Raw genomic sequence first — 21,657 nt, forward strand, 5'->3', positions numbered from 1 at the left:
CGGAAATTGACCGCTTTCGGCCAAACGAAGCAACTCCTTCGCTCTCTCAAGTCATCAAGTCAAGGCAAAAGGTGGTCATATCGAGCAAAAGTGAATTGATTCTGAATTTTGTATTATTTTTAAACATTTTGTACTTTGAATTAAGAAAAAGCAATTTTCCAAACTGAATTTATGGCCTTTTTAATTGGTTACACTTCGAGTGCCGGACCCTGTATTAACTTTTGAGATTTCTAAAACTTCTGAAAAATGTGATGTCAATTTTAGGAGTATTTAAGCAATTGGATACTCTTCCATGAGATCATCCATTTCAATAACTGGTTGTTTTATGTTATTAATATCAAAATGAAATTTAAGAATAATTAGATTTCCATTGTAGTAACGAAAATAAAATTTAATCTACCTTGTTACTGTTGTCTCTGTTGCGCTGCTGTGATGAAAGTCTAGAAACTGAGAGTATGTTTCGCTGGAGTGAGCTGCCAACGATTTCTGGTTTCGCTTTCTATCTCTGTTGCTCTTCCGTCGTAGTCTTCACTGAGTGTGATGTGTGCTGTCTGTATCTGTTATTATTATTACTATTATTATTATTATTATTATTATGATTATTATTATTATGATTATTATTATTATTATTATTATTATTATTATTATTATTATTATTATTATTATTATTAATATTATTATTATTAATATTATTATTATTATTATTATTATTATTATTATTATTATTAATATTATTATTATTATTATTATTATTATTATTATTGTTATTATTATTATTATTATTATTATTATTATTATTATTATTAATATTATTATTATTATTATTATTATTATTATTATTATTAATATTATTATTATTATTATTATTATCATTATTATTATTATTAATATTATTATTATTATTATTGTTATTATTATTAATTGGTTACACGGACGAATTATCTAAGGTATCTTGCAATTCCAATGAAGAATAATTTTTTCGAACAATTTTCTGATGCAGGATAACATTGCAATGGGTCTATAAGAGTTGTGATTTTAAGCTGGTTTCCCCGACTTATGAATGGCGATAACTTTCACGTGCCTCCAGTCAGGTGGGACAATATTTTGATCAAGGATCTTATTGAAAAAGTTTAATTTAATTCTGTCCAACCCAGGAGCGTTATTGTTACAAGACAAGAGTGCTATAGAAAGTTCCATTATTGAAAAGGAGCTATCAATGGAACCATTATTTGGAGTAGATTCCCGAGAAATGCTTTGTGTAAGAATAGAATCTGAGAAAACTTTCCTAGCAAAGTCAAATATCCATCGGTTAGAGTAATAATTGCATTGTTATTATTATTATTATTATTATTATTATTATTATTATTATTGTTATTATTATTATTATTATTATTATTATTATTATTATTATTATTATTATTATTATTACTATTATTATTATTATTATTATTATTATTATTTTTATTATTATTATTATTATTATTATTATTATTATTATTATTATTATTATTATTACTCTACAATGATAACAAATCCTTTTTAATATACAATATTTGCGATAAATTCAGCAGGACATCCAAGTGCATTAGATATCTTTTTGCTGAACTTTAATTCGACTAGATTGCACCTGGAAAATATTGCTTTTAACACGGGAGTGATCATTTACCAATTATCATATAAATTAGCAGTAGCAATTGCATTGCTACTTCAGTTAATATTTCATATGATTTGACAAAAAATATTGACTGAATTAGATATCAAAGTAGTATCTCAAGTATCTTAAATTCAATATAAGAGCTTCCCATACTTGAAGAATATGATATGACTTCCTCGTTCGTTCAATTCTGGAGACCGCAGAACAAGCCCAACCTAAACGATTTCTTGGTCCAACGACTAACAGAATGCCACCCAACACTTGGTGGGACAAAGAGTGGTGCCATGCTAAAAAAATGCTTGCACAACGTTTCTCATACATGTAGGAACAACTCCTCAGAATTTTGAAAAAACCAAATACAACAGTATACTTCGGGGCAAAAATATAGGTATTGGAGACATTTTGTCGAAGGTTCGTCAAGAGAAACCTCAATGAAAACTCTTTGGAACAAGGCTAGACGAATGAGGAATTGTAACGTGGGAAATGAGACTGAAGAATGCTCGAACCGATGGGTATTTGACTTTGCTAGGAAAATTTGCTCAGATTAGCTTAACTGTAATCGTCATATTTTCTATATTTGGACTATCCGAGACTAATCATTGTGATAGTGGTGAAATTTATCGGTCGTTTGAACATGCGTGGGGTATTGTGACGTCAAATATCAACTAGTAAATTCTTTGCGTACCCAAGGTAGAGTATCCAATGTCCCAGTTCGCGACATTCTTGCTTGTCGAACTTCCATACATAAAATTTATTTTGTATTTTTTTCACGCTAGCTTCCTTCCTCTTCCATGAGTTTAACCAATAGCCAGCTATCTTGCTTTGAATAAAAGTGATTTAGTTTTACAAACAAACCTGAAATAGTTATAAGATCATGTACTATGGGCTTATATATGTACACAAATATTTTTTCAAAGAAGTTAGTTGTTTTATAAAAACAGTGTTTTGATGTGGAACATATCATTATTTTCTATATAGGGGTGCAAATCAGAAACGCAAGGAAAAATACACGTAGAAATGTGGTCAGATTTGAAACACTTATAGCTCAGTATATTTTTTACCAATTATTAATATTATTTCATTATTTGATTGGAAATATTTCTAAGATTCGATTTGAATGTACTAAGCCACGTATTTTCAATCATAAATGATTGAAATTTTGATTAGTAGCGAGCAGTGTACTATTTTGTCACCTAAAAATCTCCGGCACATCGGATTTCCCTGCCATAGACGATGGTTTTTAAGGAGTAAATAGAAGCGAAATTATAGCTTACGTTTCAGTCCAACACGTAGCATGCTAGAGGTAGGTTGTTGGTAGATAGTAAGACAAAAAGTGCCATAAAACGATTTGAAACTTTAATTGGTATGCAAGCTCGGATGAAATTCCATGTTATGTCGTTTCGCCTGTGAAATGTGCAACTTTTCCAGGATAAATTTTGAGTGTTTAAGATTATTTTTCTGATTTATATAAGATGAACTCGATTGATAATGAGAAAAGGTTTATCGCTTCAACCGTAATCGCAAAATGGTAGAAACTTGATGCTATAAAAATAACTGCTTCCTTACAAAACTTGAACACAAGCTTGACGAAAAGAATTGCGGATTCAAAAGTGTGACTATTGATTGAACTGTTTGATTGTAGATCATTAGACATTTTGGTTACCTTGTTCCACATCAATGGCTCGAACAACCCCATGGGGCTGATCCTTGTAGTTTTTGAGTAAATTAACTAATGAATACCAAACGGACGTTATCTAGACTTGGATTCAACCCGAACATTCTTCGTCTGTCACAGTCATATCTTAGGAATCGTCGTTTAGCAGTTAAAATTGACGATCATACTTCCGGAAAGTTGCCATTGCATGTTGAATATTTTCTGGATGGATCCTTGATTGGAAGATCGACTAGCTTTAAGGATCTTGGCGTCCATCTCGATGAACAACTTACATTCAAGTATCGCATCAGTTACATTGTAGCTAAAGCTTACCGTAGATTAGGATTCTTAATGAGAATGACTAAGTATTTTACAGACGTACACTGTCTAAAATCGCTTTACAGCTCGCTTACTTGTTCAACTCTCGAATATTGCTCGGCAGTTTAGAACCCCTGCTACCTGAGCGGTGCTCATAGAATTGAGGTAGTAGTCTGCGTTGATTTGTTCGCTTCGCTCTTCGCCGATTGCCGTGGACCGATCCTCATCAACTACCTAGTTATGAAAGTCGCGGGTTATTAATCGGTCTCGACACATTACAAGTGCGACGGGAATTGTCACACGCTTTGATAATAACAGATTTATTGAACGATAAGATCGACTGTCCCGTTTTGCTCAAAGAAGTTAATATTAATGTGCGATCCAGAGCTCTCCGCAACAGTGCTTTTCTTCGACTTCCTATACGACGCAAACGGTTCTATTACTAGTTTACAGAGATCGTTCAACCGTGTTTCATCTGGGTATGATATTAATATGTCACAAAGCAGAATACGTACAAATTCTTTGAATATTATTAGGAATTATCAAATGAATATTATTAGGAACCAAATTGTGTCTGTTGATTGTAAGCAAAACAAATAAATAAATAAAATAAATATGATATTTATGGAAAATATTAATAATATGTTAATGCACTATATACAGTGGATGCTACGGTGAAGAAAACTAATGTATATTGCCATATAAAATAAACGTATTTATGAACAAAGTGCAACTTTTCTCGGAGATGGCTAAACTGATTTATACAAACTTAGATTTAAATGAAAGGTCTTGTAACCCATACGAAACTTCTGATTCATGTTTTGATTTGACTTCTGGTTCTGGATTTATAGGATGAACTGTGTAAAAATGAAAATATGTGTGCTAATTTTTCTCAAAATTGGTGTGAACGATTTTTCGAGCTTAGATTCAATTAATTGGTCATACGGTCCTTTACAAAACTTCTGAATTTCACTTGAATTCGACTTCCGGTTCCGGAATTATAGGGTGATTAGTGTAACAATTCAAATTTCATATTACTGATTCACTTTTCTCAGAGATTGCGTCACTTAAAGGGGCGAATCAACACATTTTAAAAAAAATCTTAACTGGACTAAAACCTACTCCGTTTGGTTATCAGTAGACGGCCACACAAACTGATTTCGACTATTCTGGTTCCCGGTTTCTGGTTCCTGAGGGACCAGAAATGGTGGTCATATTTTCCCAAATTGATCTCACGCACTTTTTTCAGGATGGTTTGATCGATTTTTACAAACTTGGATTCAAATGATTCAAAGGTTCTGTGTTTTTTCATTTCATCTGGATCCAACTTCTGGTTCTGGAATTATTGGGTGAAGTGTGTTAAAAATGTTAGACCATCACTTAAAGGGCTGAACAATAAATATATAAAAATTATTTTTTACGTTTTGTCTTTGACTCATCAGTGCAGAGCAGTTCAAATTGAACCGCTAAGCAGACGTAAAGTTTCTGCTACTTACAGAACACTTTTTGTTTTGCAATGGAGTGCAATGTCTTTTCTAACGGTAGTTCGGAAGTTGCAGAAACTTTACATCTGTTTAGCAGTTCAAATTGAACTACCGATTATAGCACTAAGCAGTTCAATTTGAACTGCTCTGCACTGGTGAGTCAATGACGAAACGAAAAAAATAATAAAAACGGTTATGTGCCCTTGCACAAAATTTGGCTATCCCCTAAATGACCAAACCTGCATCGGCCAGAAATAGTCGAAAACACGTCTTCGTTCGGTACGTTAGAAAAGACATTGCACCCCATTGAAAAACAAAAAGTGTTCTATAAGTAGCAGAAACTTTACGTCTGCTTAGCGGTTCAAGTTGAACTACCGAGTTTAGCACTAAGCGATTCAATTTGAACTGCTTTGCACTGATGAGTCAAAGACGAAACGTAAAAAATAATAAAAACGGTTATGTGCTCTAGCACAAAATTTAGCTATCCCCTTAATGATATAAAAATTCTATATCGACATCGAAACTACTCCAATCCGTAGCCATTATCAGTATACAACCAAACAAAGCGATTCCGATTATTCCTTCAAGAATCGAAGAAAATTATTTTGAAGAATATCACGTTATTGCATATGATAGTATGATTGAAATGAGAAAAGCACCATCTAGTAGTGGGATTAAAACAATTCTTTTTCTTTGTTGTTTGCAGGAACCATACCACTGAAAAATAATGAGCAGTGGATATGTGATAAGTGCACTTTAGTAAACGTAGCAACCAAAACCGAATGTGCAGCTTGTGGAGGTTCAAAACTGGGAAGTGTGATCGAAATAGGGGAAACCATATTTAAAAGAGACAATTTCTGGACATGTATGGAATGTACTTTAAAAAATTGTTTAGAAGATCATATATGTAGTGCTTGCACATCATCAATAAATCACAATGATATAGGTAATGTACATGTGAATATAATTATAGATCGAGCTATATATATATATATATATATATATATATATATATATATATATATATATATATATATATATATATATATATATATATATATATATATATATATATATATATATATATATATATATATATATATATATATATATATATATATATATATATATATATATATATATATATATATATATATATATATATATATATATATATATATATATATATATATATTATATTCATTCATTCTGGCAACACTGTTGACTGTTATTGCTGCTCGCTTTTCGAGCTTTATTTATAATATTTTTGTAGTGATTATATTCGCTAGCCGCAGGTTTCGGTTGATTTCATTAATCTTTTAGTGTACCTGTGGTTGGAGTGAATTGTGCGATTAAGGATAAGTGGCCTTAATCGGTGTGTCTGGCCGAAAATAGTTCTTAGGCTTTCATCCTTTGGGCTATTTTTCAGAAAGTTCTTTTTTGTTGCAGGAGTGTGGTAGTGCCGCCTTGAATAGGTATTCGGGTCAGCTGCGGTGTTGTCCCTTTCTATCAGTGCATCACGGTCGGTGCCTCGTGTGACGAAATATTGTTAGTGTGTGCGATATTGGGATAAGTGACTTAGTATATCTTTCCGTACGTTGTCTGTGACAGAGTGCCCTGCGCTTCGGCAGCGCTTCTCGAAGTACCAATTGTGTGCTGGGGGCTCTCGTTGTGCGCGAGCTGTATACCAGCAGTAAGTGCGAAAGTGTGAGTTTTTTTGAGTGGATGTGTTGTGATTTGTTGGCGGTGCTCTGTTCGGGGGCAGTGGTTCTGTTTCCTCGACTGATAGCGATTGCTCACTTGGCTGCTGAGGTTGAGTGAGACGGATTTAACGGACTGATAGAACGATCTCCGTGTACCATCCGCAAGCATTTTTTTCAATTGGTAGTCACAGTGTGGCTCCGTAGTGGTGGTGCTGTTGATGGTCTGACACGCCACATGCTGCATCTTTACTCAAGGTAGGTGTTGCTTCATTTATTCTGTGAACAACTGGACTGTGCCTGCACACGATTTGGGCGGTTTGTCCGCTTCGACAGTTTACTCATATTTGCTTTACAATATATATTATTTTTTATTAGTTGGTTTTTTCCCTCTATAGGGTTTTGCCATTCTTATATAGAAAGGTTATGCAATCACTGTGAAAACCGACTTTTGAACCGAGGCCCGGAGAGCCGAGTGTCATATACCATTCGACTCAGTTCGTCGAGTACGCAAAATGTCTGTGCGTATGTGTGTATGTAACGTTTTTTGCACTAACTTTATGGGGTAAAATGTGCAAAAAAATGAAAATGTGTTCTAACTTTTCTCATAGATGGCGCGACCGATTTTCACAAACTTAGGTTCAAATGAAAGGTCCTGTGGTCCCATACGTAATTCCTGAATTTCATCAGGATCCGACTTCCGGATCCGGAAATATAGGGTAAAGTGTGCTAACAATTTTATACCATCACTGATAAGAGCGAAAAACCGTAAAAAGTTTTCTAAATCCACCTCAAATCTTTTCCAATTGAAAGTTTTTATCAGTAGACGGTCAAACAAATCTATTTCGATTATTCGTTTAAGAATCGATGAAAAATAATTCTGAAGAATACCACAGTATTATATATGATAGTTTGATTGATATGAGAAAGGCATCATTACACCACTAGGTTGATTAATACAGGTTTTTTTACCTTTTTGATGTGCATCTGTTAGATTTGAATAACTGTAATAACTATTTCATTTTGTATCATTATTTGTTTCCTCCGTTTTGTTTCGTGCCGATCTAGTATTGGAATATATAAATGGATTGTGAAGACGTGAATTATGATGATACTTGTGGAAGATACCAACAAAAGTGACCTTCTCACTTGCATGTACTGCTTTGCCTCTGCCCATCTGAAATGCCAGGCATTACAGGTGTTGCAGTCAGGCGAGCTAAGCAGCATCCCTATTTTTGTTCGATAAAATGTTCAGATATTTATAAACGAATTGTTGATATGCAGAAAAATGAAAAATCCCTCATATCCTCAATAAGTAGCAATCTCAATACAACTATATCAAATGCTGTATCTGCACAAATGCAACATTCACGGGAAGAGGTCAAAACCATAACTAGTGCTGTGGAGTCGTCTCAAAACTTTTTGTCGGAGAAATTCGATGCTATTGCAAAGGATTTCAAAGACTGAAGACTGAGAATGCTCGTCTGCAATTAGAAATTGAAAAATTAAAACAAATTATAAGCTCGATGAACAGTGACCTAGATGTCCTTGACAAATATTTCAACGCTAATTTATTGTCATTGAATGTACTTAAAACGAAATATATGATTTTTCGTTCCATGCGAAAAGTGTTACCAATTCAAGACAACCCGAAGATAACAGATTACGTGATTGAAAATGTAAAATGCTTTAAATACCTGGGCATACATCTTGGCCCTACGTTATCTTGGACTCATCATATAAGTTTTGTTGAAAAGCGTATCGCATCGTACTGTGGTATCATGTGGAGAGTGCGATCATATGTTCCTCGGCGTGCACTTTTGAGCTACTACTATGCTTATATTCACTCACAACTTAATTATCTTGTATCAGTCTGCGGCCGTGCAGCTAACTGTCATCTAAAAAAACTACAAACTCTTCAGAATAGGTGTCTTTTATTGTACTCCGACCAAGCTCATAATGCTCTACCAATAGCTTACTTATGTGACATGCAAACCTTGTTGTTCGTTCATGACACCTTGCATGCCACGACACATCGTAACATACAGTTTTCAACTCCAAACCATTTGTACGCGACGCGCCGGCAACGGCAACTTGCAACGCATTCGAACAACCACAACTCTGGGCCAAAGGCGTATTTTGTTTGTTGGTCCTACAAAATATAATGCATTTCTTCTTGACATATAACAAATCAACATCTGTACTATATTTAGATCTAGATTGAAGCACTACTTTAGACAAAGACTGAATGAAATTTTTATACAATAAGCGTAAAGTTTAAACAATCGTAATCTATCTGAATATCAATGTTAGTTAAACGTCAACAGTATTATATTATTCAATTTTAGATATTAAACGTGGATCCCTTGAAAGGAAGCTAATTTCCACTGGGATTCCACACCAATAAATTAGTTAATTGCACATCTTAGAATAAATTGTTTTAATCTCAGCTCTTCTTGTTGTTTTTGCCTTTCTCATATAGAAAAGTTATGAAATCACTGTGAAAACCGACTTTTGAACCGAGGCCCGGAGGGCCGAGTGTCATATACCATTCGACTCAGTTCGTCGAGTACGCAAAATGTCTTTGTGTGTATGTGTGTATGTAACGTTTTTTTGCACTAACTTTTCTCGGAGATGGCTGAACCGATTTTTGCAAACTTAGATTCAAATGAAAGGTCTTTTGGTCCCATACAAAATTCCTGAATATTATTTGGATCCGACTTCCGGTTCCGGAATTATGGGGTGAAATGTGCAAAAAAATTGTGAAAATAAGTGCACTAACTTTTCTCAGTGATGGCTAAACCGATTTTCACAAACTTAGATTCAAATGAAAGACCTTAAGGTCCCATATAAAATTTCTGAATATTATTTGGATCCGACTTTCGGTTCGGGAGTTATGGGGTAAACTGTGCAAAAAAAAAAAGAAAATATGTGTTCTAACTTTTCTCATAGATGGCGCGACCGATTTTCACAAACTTAGATTCAAATGAAAGGTCATACAAAATTCCTGAATATTACTTCCGGTTCCGGAATTATGGGGTAAAATGTGCAAAAAATTGTGAAAATAAGTGCACTATTTTTTCTCAGAGATGGATCAACCCATTTTCACAAACTTAGATTCAAATGAAAGGTCTTAAGGTCCCATAAAAAATTTCTGAATATCATTTGGATCCGACTTCCGGTTCGGGAGTTATGGGGTAAAATGTACAAAAAAAGAAAATGTGTGTCCAAATTTTTCTCATAGATTTCACAAACTTAGATTCAAATGAAAGGTCTTGTGGTCCCATACAAAATTCCTGAATATTACTTGGATCCGACTTCCGGTTCCGGAATTATGGGGTAAAATGTGCAAAAAATTGTGAAAATAAGTGCACTAATTTTTCTCAGAGATGAATCAACCCATTTTCAAAAACTTAAATCCAAATGGAAGATCTTTAGGTCCCATATGAAATTCCTGAATATTATTTGGATCCGACTTCCGGTTCGGGAGTTATGGGGTAAAATGTGCAAAAAGAAAATATGTGTTCTAACTTTTCTCATAGATGGCGCGACCGATTTTCACAAACTTAGATTCAAATGAAAGGTCCTGTGGTCCCATGCGTAATCCTTGAATTTCATGCGGAACCGACTTTCGGATCCGAAAATATAGGGCAAAGTGTGTTAAAAATTGTATACCATCACTGAAAATGGAGAAAAACCTTGAAAAAATTGCTAAATCGACCTCAAATCTTTTCCAATTGATAGTTTTTATCAGTAGGCGGTCAACAAAACCAATTTCGGTTATTTTTTCAAGAATCGCAGAGAATTATTTTGAAGAATACCACAGTATTATATATGATAGCATGATTGATATGAGAAAGGCATCATTACACCACTAGGTGGATTAAAACAGGTTAACTTTGTTAGTATTAAAATTTTGCCAGTGTTAATGAACTGAGATTAGTTGCGTCCATTACCAGGAGGCTTGTTGAGCTTTTTGGTTGGGAGAGTGTGGTGGTCAAAAAAAAAGAGTATATATATATATATATATATATATATATATATATATATATATATATATATATATATATATATATATATATATATATATTTATATCGCTTATTTGACGGATTTGGAAACTTGGGACACACCTCTAGTATGATTCGTTGACACTTAGAGCATGGGAGGAATATGCTTCTAAATTGGATAATGTTGGCTATGATTCGATGGTCTATATCCACGAGTACGAATATTACAGACTGTTGCCTCTGAAATACTTCATCGTACCCAAATAGCGTCGGTCAAGGTGGCCGTCTCAAACACAATTACCAGAAGGTTCCAAACTCCAAAGTTAGTAGTAAATACCGCAGCTTCGAGTTCTCGCGGAAACTCTCCTACCAGTATATCGTTCTCAGATAAACATCTGTTGTGCCAGTGCCATACATTCCAAGGACTTCCAGTTGGACAACGTCGAGAATTGATATCTAACAAACGCTTTTGTTTGAATTGTTTTAAATCGTCTCACATAACGTGAAATTGCGATTCGAAATATACATGTCGCCATTGTCACGAACGACGTCACACACTACTTCATCAGACGCCAGTTTCGAATAAGGCATCGAAAGATAGTTCTTCTCAACAACCAGCAGCATTTACAGTTTAAAGTGGACAAAGAAGCGAACCGCCATCATTAGCAGAAGTTAGCATGCCAGCACAACGTAGTTCATCTAGCACTGTGTTTCTTTCGACGGTGGCACTTTGGGTCGAGGATAAATTTGAAAAACCACATAGCACCCGCATGTGCGGCTTCTTCGACAGTATTACGTGATACGTGACAACTAATGATTTGCAAGATGCCGAACTTGCGCTTTGTCGACTTTCTCAGCGGGAAACCTTTTCATCGGTATCAAAAGTTCTACGATTAGGTAAACCAGTTGGAAATAATTATGTCATGAAGTGGATCAAGCCAATAATATCCTGTGATGGTCTTATCAGAGCCGGAGGCCGAATTCGACATTCTGGTGTTCCTGATGCAATTGGCTGCTTTTCAACCCGTGCTGTACATCTCGAGCTCGCGAGTGACCTCTCAGCAGCAGCCTTTCTTGCTGCTCTAAAAAGATTTATTTATTTATTCAGGAGCTTCACTCGGACAATGTCACGAACTTTAAAGGCGCACCAAACGAATCAAACCATCTTTACAAATTACTTAAGCCCGACAATAGTAGCCGCGTAGAAATCGTGTGGAAATTCATACCCCCGCGCGCTCCCCTTTTTGGCGGCTTGTGGGAGGCGGCGGTTAAATCTGCAAAGAATTACCTTCTGAAGGAAGTTCGTGGTACTACGGCCACCCAGGAAGAAATGCTAACACTCCTCGCACAAGTAGAAATGTGCCTCAATTCACGGCCTATTGTTGAAACGTCTAACGACCCGTCGAATTTGGAGGCATTAACACCAGGCCACATCTTAGTTGGAGCAAACATGCAAGCTATTCCCGAAGTTGATTATAAACATCATCCGGACAACAGACTCAACCGCTGGCAGTTGATGCAGAAACGACTCCAGGCGATTTGGAAACGTTGGGGCATCGAGTATTTGCAGCAGCTGCAAGCACGCTCCAAGAAGGGGATCAAACAACCCGTTAACATCGAAGTTGGCCGTTTATTTGTTATCAAAGACGACAACCTTCCCCCAGCGCAGTGGCTGCTTGGTCGCATCATCGAAATTCATCCAAACCAGGACGGCATCGTGAGAGTTGTCTCTTTGAAAACAACGACAACCAACAACATCGTCCGGCCAGTAACTAAAATTGGGAGCGGGTCATATCGCCGAAAGCCATTTCGCCGAAAGTAGTTTCGCCGAATAGGTCATTTCGCCGAAAGTCGTTTCGCCGAAAGGGTCATTTCGCCGAAAGGGTCATCTCGCCGATAGGGTCATTTCGCCGTAAGGGTCATATCTCCGGCGAAATGGCTTCCGGCGAAATGGCATTCGGCGAAGTGGCCTTTTCGGCGAAATGTCATTCGGCGAAATAATCCTTTCAGCGAAATGACTTCCGGCGAAACGGCTTTTGGCGAAATGGTTTTCGGCGAAATGACCCTGATTCACTAAAATTGTATCATCCCATCGATGACTTCATAACCAATATGTGCATCGAACATAATGACGGATCATCAATAAAAAAACTCTTGTTAAAAAATAGTACACCTATTTTAAAGTGGTCGAAAATGCACAAACAAATAACTCAAACAAATGCAATAACAAATAATTCTAGTATTCAAAATATTTTTTTCGATTTTTTTTATTGATTTGTAATTGAATATGTTGAATCTATTGTAAAACCTAGATCATAATACACTACTTACCCTAATTAATTTGAAAGCAATCTAAAATTTGTAAAACCTAATAACAATTTCATTTCATCACATGCGTTCATCACATGCGTAAGCGAGATACAATGATTTGATAGCAAATCAAGGCCAGTATATATGTACTTTAGAGAACAATAGATCAGGCCGATAAAAGGACTTAAGAATCCTACATTCGAGTTAGTAATAAACCAGATTGAAACGATACACATCGTTTTTTCGTATCGCGCAATAAAATTGCTAGTCTGCACCAATAGTTTGATTCGATAAATCGAACATCCGAACATTCATTGGGACTTAGAATCTTTCCGGAGTGTTGCATAATTCGAATGCTTAGTGGCTTGCCCTGCACTTTCCAGACAGAAAGTGAAATTTGGTTGAGGCTAAAGGCCGTTAAGTAAATCTTCGTATTCCGTCATCTCAAGCCCATTCGCTTGATCATATGGAATATTAACAAAATTATCAATGCATTTGTTAAGGCTGATTGAGAAGATGATCGGTAAATGATCGCTACCGTGTAAATCAGGAAATACTTTCCAAGTGCAATCTAGTCGAATTGAAGTCGAGCAAAGAGATATATCTAATGCACTTGGACGTGCAGGAGGTCTTGGGATCAGTGTCATGCTACCCATATTGAATACCGTCATGCTAAACTTATCGCAATTATTATATATTATGATCTGCTAGCATTGTAAATGGAACCCAACATAATTAGGTGCGAATTGGAATCTCCCAGAGTCAATCGTGGAGCAGGGAGGACTTCGACCATTTCATTAAGCTGTCGTTGTCCAACTTGAGCTCTTAGAAAAATATATATATCGAAGCAATGCAAATGTCCTTTCGTTTAATGTTTATTTGACAAGCAACAACTTCTACACTAGAAGTCGAAGGAATATTTAATGTATAAAAGGAATAACAATTCTTAATTCGTAAAAGCACTCCGCCATACGGAGAGTCTCTATCGAGACGTATAATGTTAAAGTCATTCAAATTTAGCCATTTTTCGCACAAGCAAATACATCACATTTTTGACTATGCAACAAAACTTTAAATGAATCAAGTTTTGGTATGATGCTTCGACAATTCCACTGCAGGACAGTGATTGAATCATTTTCAGCGAATGATTAATTATCCATCAAGTGATACAAGACCTGAGAGAACTGCACACTTAAAAAAACCCTGTGATTTTACATCTTATTAGATGCACATAAATGGAGCGTCGCAGTTCACGCAAATTTACGTCGAAGAACATTTAATATTGTGTCTAAAACTCCATGCATGAAATTCGTTGAAATAAAAAAAGAATACTGATAGCAAACGCCGCGACTTGAACCGAGAATCATCGCAAGTACGTCTGTTAATCGACTGAAGCATGCATCTGCTTGGTTGGTAAAAGGTACATTTGAATACATACAGTAACACCTGCTAGCAGAATGCGAGTTACAGTCGAAAAAAGTAAAATTCAAGGTCTTCTAACTTTAAGTCACAACAAATAAAATTTTCCGTCGTTTGGCAAATTAGGTCTTTATGAATTACATCGTATGAGGAATTAAGTAACCTGTAAAATTCAAAATTTTTTAGAGTGTGGCCATTTGAGCTGAGAACTGTTTCAAAAAAGTTCTAGCTATTGGAAGGAATGCCGTTATGATAGTCTTTAGAGATTCAGAAATATTGAATGCTGCGAAAATCCATTCTACAGTTTCTGAAAACTTCAGTAATCCTGTTGGTGAACCACGGAGCCCACTGGATTATTGTCTTTTCTTGTGCTAGTTCCTGGATTGGTTTGTGAATTGACAAACCAGTAGGCACAGTTTTTGCTTTTAAATTTGGCTTTTTAAATTTAACACGGGGATATTTTTTGAAGCTGTAATTTTAGATGTATTTATTGGTAATTTGGAAGGGGACTTCCTCCTCTTAACAGAACCTTGAGGAGTGACTTTACTATTTTTATCAGAGTCAGATTCCTCTGGCTCTAGATTTGAAAAACTGTTTTCAGTTTCAAGTGGACAGTGAGCGCTCATCCTCCGAGCTGAACAGACGTTTTTATCGACACGGAAGTTACAAGCGAGGCGAGCTATCAAGTATGCATTGCTTTATTTTCTCTATGCTCATCGTTGAGCCGTTCTGTGTCGCTGCGCGTCCAAACGAATCCGCGATGGGCCGTCGGGAAAATACGTTTAGAATAGACTTCTCCAATGTTCCGAAAAAACCGGACATTGCACGTGTGCACAGTTTTTGTGCGACTATCCTGGGTCTGAAGAAAGGTGAAGTGCTACGGATCCAGAACAGCAGAGCCCTTGGTGTCTCGTTTATAAAGGTCACCGACCTCGCAATAGCACAACGAATCTGTGAAGAAAACGACAACAAACACGAAATCTCAGTGGACGGTAAATCCGGATTACCCTAGAGGAGGGAGCAGTAGAAGTGCGCCTCTTCGACCTATCAGAGGATGTATCGGACCAGAAAATACACGAGTTTCTGGTAAAATATGGTGACGTCATCGACATACGAGAGCAGAAAACAGGAGCCGACTGTGACTTTCCTGGTATCTCTACCGGAATTCGTGTTGTTAAAATGCTAGTGAAGCGCAATATTGATTCGTGGGTAACGATCGATGGTGAAGTGACACAAGTGTCTTACTTTGGTCAGCTTCAAACATGCCGGCATTGCCGTGAACATATACATATAGGAGCTACTTGTGTGCAAAACAAAAAGTACAGGTGCGTAATGTCAGAGACATAACTGGATGTCGTGAATATGAATAAAACTGACACCCTTACTTTATACTTCCGAATATAAATTAGTTGATCGATAGTGTGAATTGTGCAAGTTTTGCCCTTTTACACTACTAGAATTTGAAACGATACACCTAAACTACAGTACAGATTAGTTACATTAAACATTCTGACACACAAATATTACGAATGCTTCTTCCGCTTGCGGTAACAAGCTTTGTATTTCGCTTGGAGATTCTTCGATCGCAGAATAATCAACACGATGACGACAGCCAAATTCGAAATGAATGGCTTCTGAGTCGGTGCTATGCATTTTATATAGCAAATCTGCAGAAAGTTTACTACAAACTACAACTGGTTGAAAAATGGGCCCTATACAATATAGTGCAGTAAAATTTCGCATAATTCTTTGGGTATAAAATTATGGTTCTAAATGGCTCCTTAGAGAATTTTGATGTCGATTATTTCATTTCGGATTTTAATATTTTAGTAAAAGATACTATCAAAATGCTGTACGGGATTAAAAGTAGTATAATTTTCTAAGATATTAAACACTGATTGGATATAAACGATTTTAAACACTGTTTTAGAACTGTGAAAATTACAAAAAACTGATCAAATTATCTTAGATTTGCACTACACTGATAATTTTATTTTAGATTTACAAAGAAGCAATCTTTATAGTTCTTTAGGTAACATTTAGAGCCATTGGAAGGGCTGATTTTGCAGAATGTTCCACATTGTTGTCCATTTTCCGTTGTATTTTGCTCCAATGCAAACGACCACCAACAGGTGGCTCTGCGACCTGAGCGTTTGAGGTTTTGTACAACGCTAAAGTTCTGTTCTTGTTACTAGCGACTGCTCCACCTGACGACCGAAGTCCAAATGAAAGCATTGACGACTGCTGCTCGCGACGGTTGAAGTCCAAATGAGGCACGACCTAAGTGTTTGAGGGCTTATAACACGCGAAAGGCTTGCTTTCATTGTCAACTGCTCCACTGGCAGACTGAAGTCCAAACGAGAGTTGCGGCCTGAGCGTTTGAGGTTTTTAACAACGCAGAAAGTGCACTCTCCGAAGCTGCTGGTTGACTAAATCATTCCCACGACGTCCGCTTCCTTCCAACGCACAAGAAGAAATGATCGATTTTTGACCACGGTTCCCCTTTTATACGCAGTCAGTTGAAGATATGTGCTTGACTATCTCAAAATCGTCGTCCTTGCGCGAAAAATCCAAGCGAAAGTAAAGAGTTTTCCGCGTTGTTTTCAAATTTTCAGAAAATTTAATTTTTGAGTTGTTTGTGGTTATCTCACCCTGTTCAAAATATTATCCCAAATTCCTGATCATAGTTTTGATGAAATGGTGAAAGAATTATGTTGCTACCATTAATACAAGTCGAGATATTCACGATTAAGTTCTGCCCATTCTTCCATATGGCTAATTTTGAAAAGGCACCCCATAGTAAAGTAAGTCGTATTCACGACAAAAACTCATTGTCTAGAAGTCATACGCCGACGCCGCAAAGCAGATGAAATCTCCCCACGTAAATCTCACAAATACAAGTTCTTCGGTAGCGAAACAGGTAGCTACACTCTCGGTTAAGTCGGCAAGCATGCCGCCACCGAAACAAATTCCCAAATTGCAGCAAAAGCAACTATTACCGGCTAACACCGAACAAAACTTTCCTTCTCTAACCACCGGATCGACAGAAGCACGTCCAGCCAATGGCGAAACGGCGACCAAGGTTATAGCGCTCGATCAATACCAACCATCCACCAATACAGTGACACGCAGAAATACGCTAGATAAAGCTGACGGTAACGAGACAGACTCGTCGGTCGACTCATCTAGCTCCAAAAGGCAACTTCGCTCTCGTCAACCAGGAAAGAAACCCCGAGTGGATAACGAAGACGATAAAAGAGAAGGAGGCGATGTATCGCTCTAATGGCTGAATATACTAGCTATAACATCAGTACCGTTAACATCAACAATATTACAAACGCAACGAAGATGGATTCACTCCGGACGTTTGTCCGAATGCTAAAACTCGACATCGTTTTTTTCAAGAAGTGAAGAATGAACAATTCTCTATACCCGGTTTTAATGTCATGTGTAATGTGGACCATACAAGAAGGGGAACGGCAATCGCACTTAGGGAACACATACAGTTTTCACATGTAGAAAAGAGCCTCGATGGCCGTATTGTCACCGTAAGAATACAAAACACGACGCTGTGTAATGTTTATGCACCCGCAGGTTCAGCCCAGCGAATTGAAAGAGAAAGGTTTTTCAATGGAACGCTGCCGTACTATCTGCGTCACAACACCCAACATGTCATTCTCGCTGGGGATTTTAACTGCGTAATACGCCCTAGCGATGCTACCGGCGCAAATTCGAGTCCGGCTCTCCTGACTACTGTACAACAGCTACAGCTTCACGATCTCTGGCTGAAATTGTATCCCGCCACACACGCACCCACATATATCACGCATAATTCAGCATCGCGGCTCGACCGTATCTACGTTAGCGGTGATCTCTGTGAACACTTGCGAAGTGCCGCCACGCATGTTTGTTCCTTTACGGATCATAAAGCACTAACTGCGCGCATCTGCCTCCCCCATCTCGGTCACGAACCAGGAAGAGGTTACTGGTCACTACGGCCGCACCTGCTAACTGCAGACAACATAGAGGAATTTCAAATACGGTGGCAGTACTGGACACGACAACGAACAAACTTCTCTAACTGGATGGAATGGTGGACCAGATGCGCGAAAAAAACATCTCAAATTTTTTTCGCTGGAAATCAAATGAAGCTTTGCGGGTTTTCAACACCGAATACCAAAGACTTTACAGTCAACTACGCAGTGCTTATGATGCATATTATCAAAATCCATCTTTGCTAGAGACAATCAATCGTCTTAAAGCACAGATGCTCACAATGCAGAGACAACATACACGTAACTTTGTTCGTATCAACCAGACGTTCGTAGCCGGGGAGTGTCTTTCCAGTTTCCAGTTGGGAGAAAGGAGACGGAAAAAAACAACTATCACAAAGCTGCAGGATGAGCAAGGCGGCCAAATACATGACTTCCGTGAGATTGAACAGCACGTGTTTCATTTCTTTCAGAACCTATACACGGCAGAAGGATCGAGGCTGGTTGAGGGAGAAGATTTCCTAAGCGAGAGAACGATACCCCAAGCAGACGATTCCAACGCTGCTCTAACCGCAGAAATCACGATTGAGGAAATTAAAAACGCTATCCGTACATCCCAGAAACGAAAGGCTTCGGGACATGATGGGTTACCGATCGAGTTCTACCAGAGAACTTTCGATGTCATATTCCGTGAGCTCTCCTTCGTTATAAACGAAGCGTTGACAGGGATTTGCCTCCGGCCTTTACCGAAGGCATAATCGTATTAGTGAAAAAGAAAGGAAACGACGAGTCTGTGAGAGGGTATCGCCCGATCAGCTTACTAAATATGGACTATAAAATTTTGAGCCGAGTGATGAAAACACGACTAGAACTCGTTCTCCTAAATCACCCAGTGTTGAGTGACGCGCAAAAATGTTCCAACAATCGCAAAACTATCTTCCAAGCAACACTCTCGCTTAAAGACCGTTTAGCACAGCTGATCACGTTGAAGCAGAGAGGGAAATTGATCTCATTCGATTTGGACCATGCTTTCGATCGGGTCTCTCATCAATTCCTGCACCGAACTATACTCTCCATGGGAATCAATCCGAGCTTCGTTGGCTGGCTCTCTCGAGTGGAAACCACATCCACGTCCCGACTACTCGTGAATGGACATCTGTCACAACCATTCCGAATTGAACGATCCGTGCGACAAGGAGATCCGATGTCGATGCTCCTTTTTGTGATTTACATCAACCCTCTCGTTGAACGATTAGAGCGTGCATGTGGAGATGATGTTTGTGTGGGCTACGCAGATGATCTCACTGTGCTGGCCACGACAATAGAAACGATTGAACGTTGTTTCCAACTTTTCAATCGCTTCGAAATAGTAGCCGGGGCGAAATTAAATCGACAGAAAACAGCGGCTATTGATGTCGGTTCTTTTGATGGGGACACATTGACGGTGCCGGGACTGCACACATTTGAAACAATAAAGGTTCTTGGCGTTATATTCGCTAACTCAGTGCGAGAGATGGTAACGTTGAACTGGGACTCTTTAGTCTCTAAAGTAATACAACTTATTTGGATGCACAACATGCGAAGTCTCAACCTACAACAAAAAATAATATTGGTAAACACATTCATCACAGCGAAGGTGTGGTATATTTCCTCGATAATTCCACCTAAAAACATGCATTCTGCACGCTTAACATCAGCAATAGGATCCTTCATATTTCGCGGGCTACCAGCACGCATTCCAATGCATCAGTTAACAAGAGACAAACTGCAGGGTGGTTTAAAACTACAACTGCCGTTCTTCAAAAGCAACGCACTTCTCATCAATCGACATCTGCAGGAAATAGATTCTCTCCCGTTTTATCGCTCTCTTCTTAACCAAAATGGTACCCCACACATCGATCTTCCTTGCCTTAAAATCCTTCTCCAAAAAACTCCGTTGCTTCCCCAGCAAATCCTACAAAACCCCACCAGTGACGTGATTCATCGCTTCTACTTGGAGCAAACAGAGCTTCCAAGAGTAGAACGTAATAACCCAGGCTTAGATTGGAGGAGAATCTGGAAAAACATCACCGCTAGACGTCTATCGTCTAACCAACGCAGCGATCTTTACCTTTTCGTGAATGAGAAAACAGAGCATCGTAAACTCATGCACGTGATCGGACGTTCAGACAACCCAAACTGTTTGCGTTGTACTGGAGAAGCTGAATCACTGGCACACAAATTCTGCGAGTGCCCGCGTGTGGCGGCAGCATGGACATATTTACAACGGAGCGTAACAGCCATCCTAGGAGGCTGGCGAAGGCCTACATTCAATGATCTGTTACGTCCGAGTTTAGACAACGTACAAATTGCAAAAAAGAACAAAATTTTGATATTAGTCTCAAAATACGTGAACTACATTCTTACTCAAGTGAATGATATCAATTTAGCAGAGCTAGAGTTTATTTTGTGTCTAGAGGAATAAGACTTTAATGAACTCTGATCAAAAATTGATTTGTAAATAGTTAACGTAAGCTAAATAAACGATATTTTATATAACAAAAAAAAAGTGGGGGACATCAATAATTGTTTTAAGCATTTGTGCATATGTGCGCTTAGACCGTGCTTTCAAAGAAAGCTTAATTTTGTCTTTACGCAACTTAAATGCAGCGCAGTGTCTTTTAAAAATACCCATAAAAGGCACACCGAAAATTAGGTATATAAGCAATTTTCAGTAACATTATTTTTTATCTTTGGGCCCCTCCCGAAAAGAAATCCTGGATACGGGCCTGAGCAGTCGTCAGTGCTTTCATTTGAAATCCCGTAGAGCATTTTGATAGTATCTTTTACTAAAATAATGATATCCGAAATGAAATAATCGGCATCAAAAATCTCTAAGGTGCCATTTAGAACCATAATTTTATACCCAAAGAATTATGCGAAATTTTACTTCACTATACTGTATACGGCTCATTTTTTAAACAGTTTTAGTTTGTAGTAAACTTTCTGCAAATATGCTATATAAAATGCATAGCACCGACTCAGAAGCCATGTAAAGATCGGAAATAAAACCGAAAGAAAACTCTAATTTAGGTCCTACCAGTGGCGGAAGGAGAATCCTAGCTAATCAACAGGGCAA

At 37.6% G+C, this 21,657-nt stretch overlaps 1 protein-coding gene across 7 annotated transcripts in view; it reads left to right on the top strand.

The window, feature by feature from the left end:
* Positions 1-21,657, top strand: part of LOC131440668 (calpain-D) — a 314,742-nt gene that overhangs the window by 63,174 nt on the left and 229,911 nt on the right. For 6 of the 7 annotated variants that reach the window (XM_058612143.1, XM_058612141.1, XM_058612140.1 and 3 more), the window contains one exon: positions 5,817-6,056. The exons of the other annotated variant lie outside the window; for it this stretch is intronic. In XM_058612143.1, the coding sequence (XP_058468126.1) occupies positions 5,817-6,056 (240 nt within the window). The remainder of the gene's footprint in view (positions 1-5,816; positions 6,057-21,657) is intronic. 7 annotated transcript variants of the gene reach the window in all.

The sequence above is a fragment of the Malaya genurostris genome, chromosome 1 (genome assembly GCF_030247185.1).
Source record: "Malaya genurostris strain Urasoe2022 chromosome 1, Malgen_1.1, whole genome shotgun sequence".
Taxonomy (NCBI): Eukaryota; Metazoa; Arthropoda; class Insecta; order Diptera; family Culicidae; genus Malaya; species Malaya genurostris.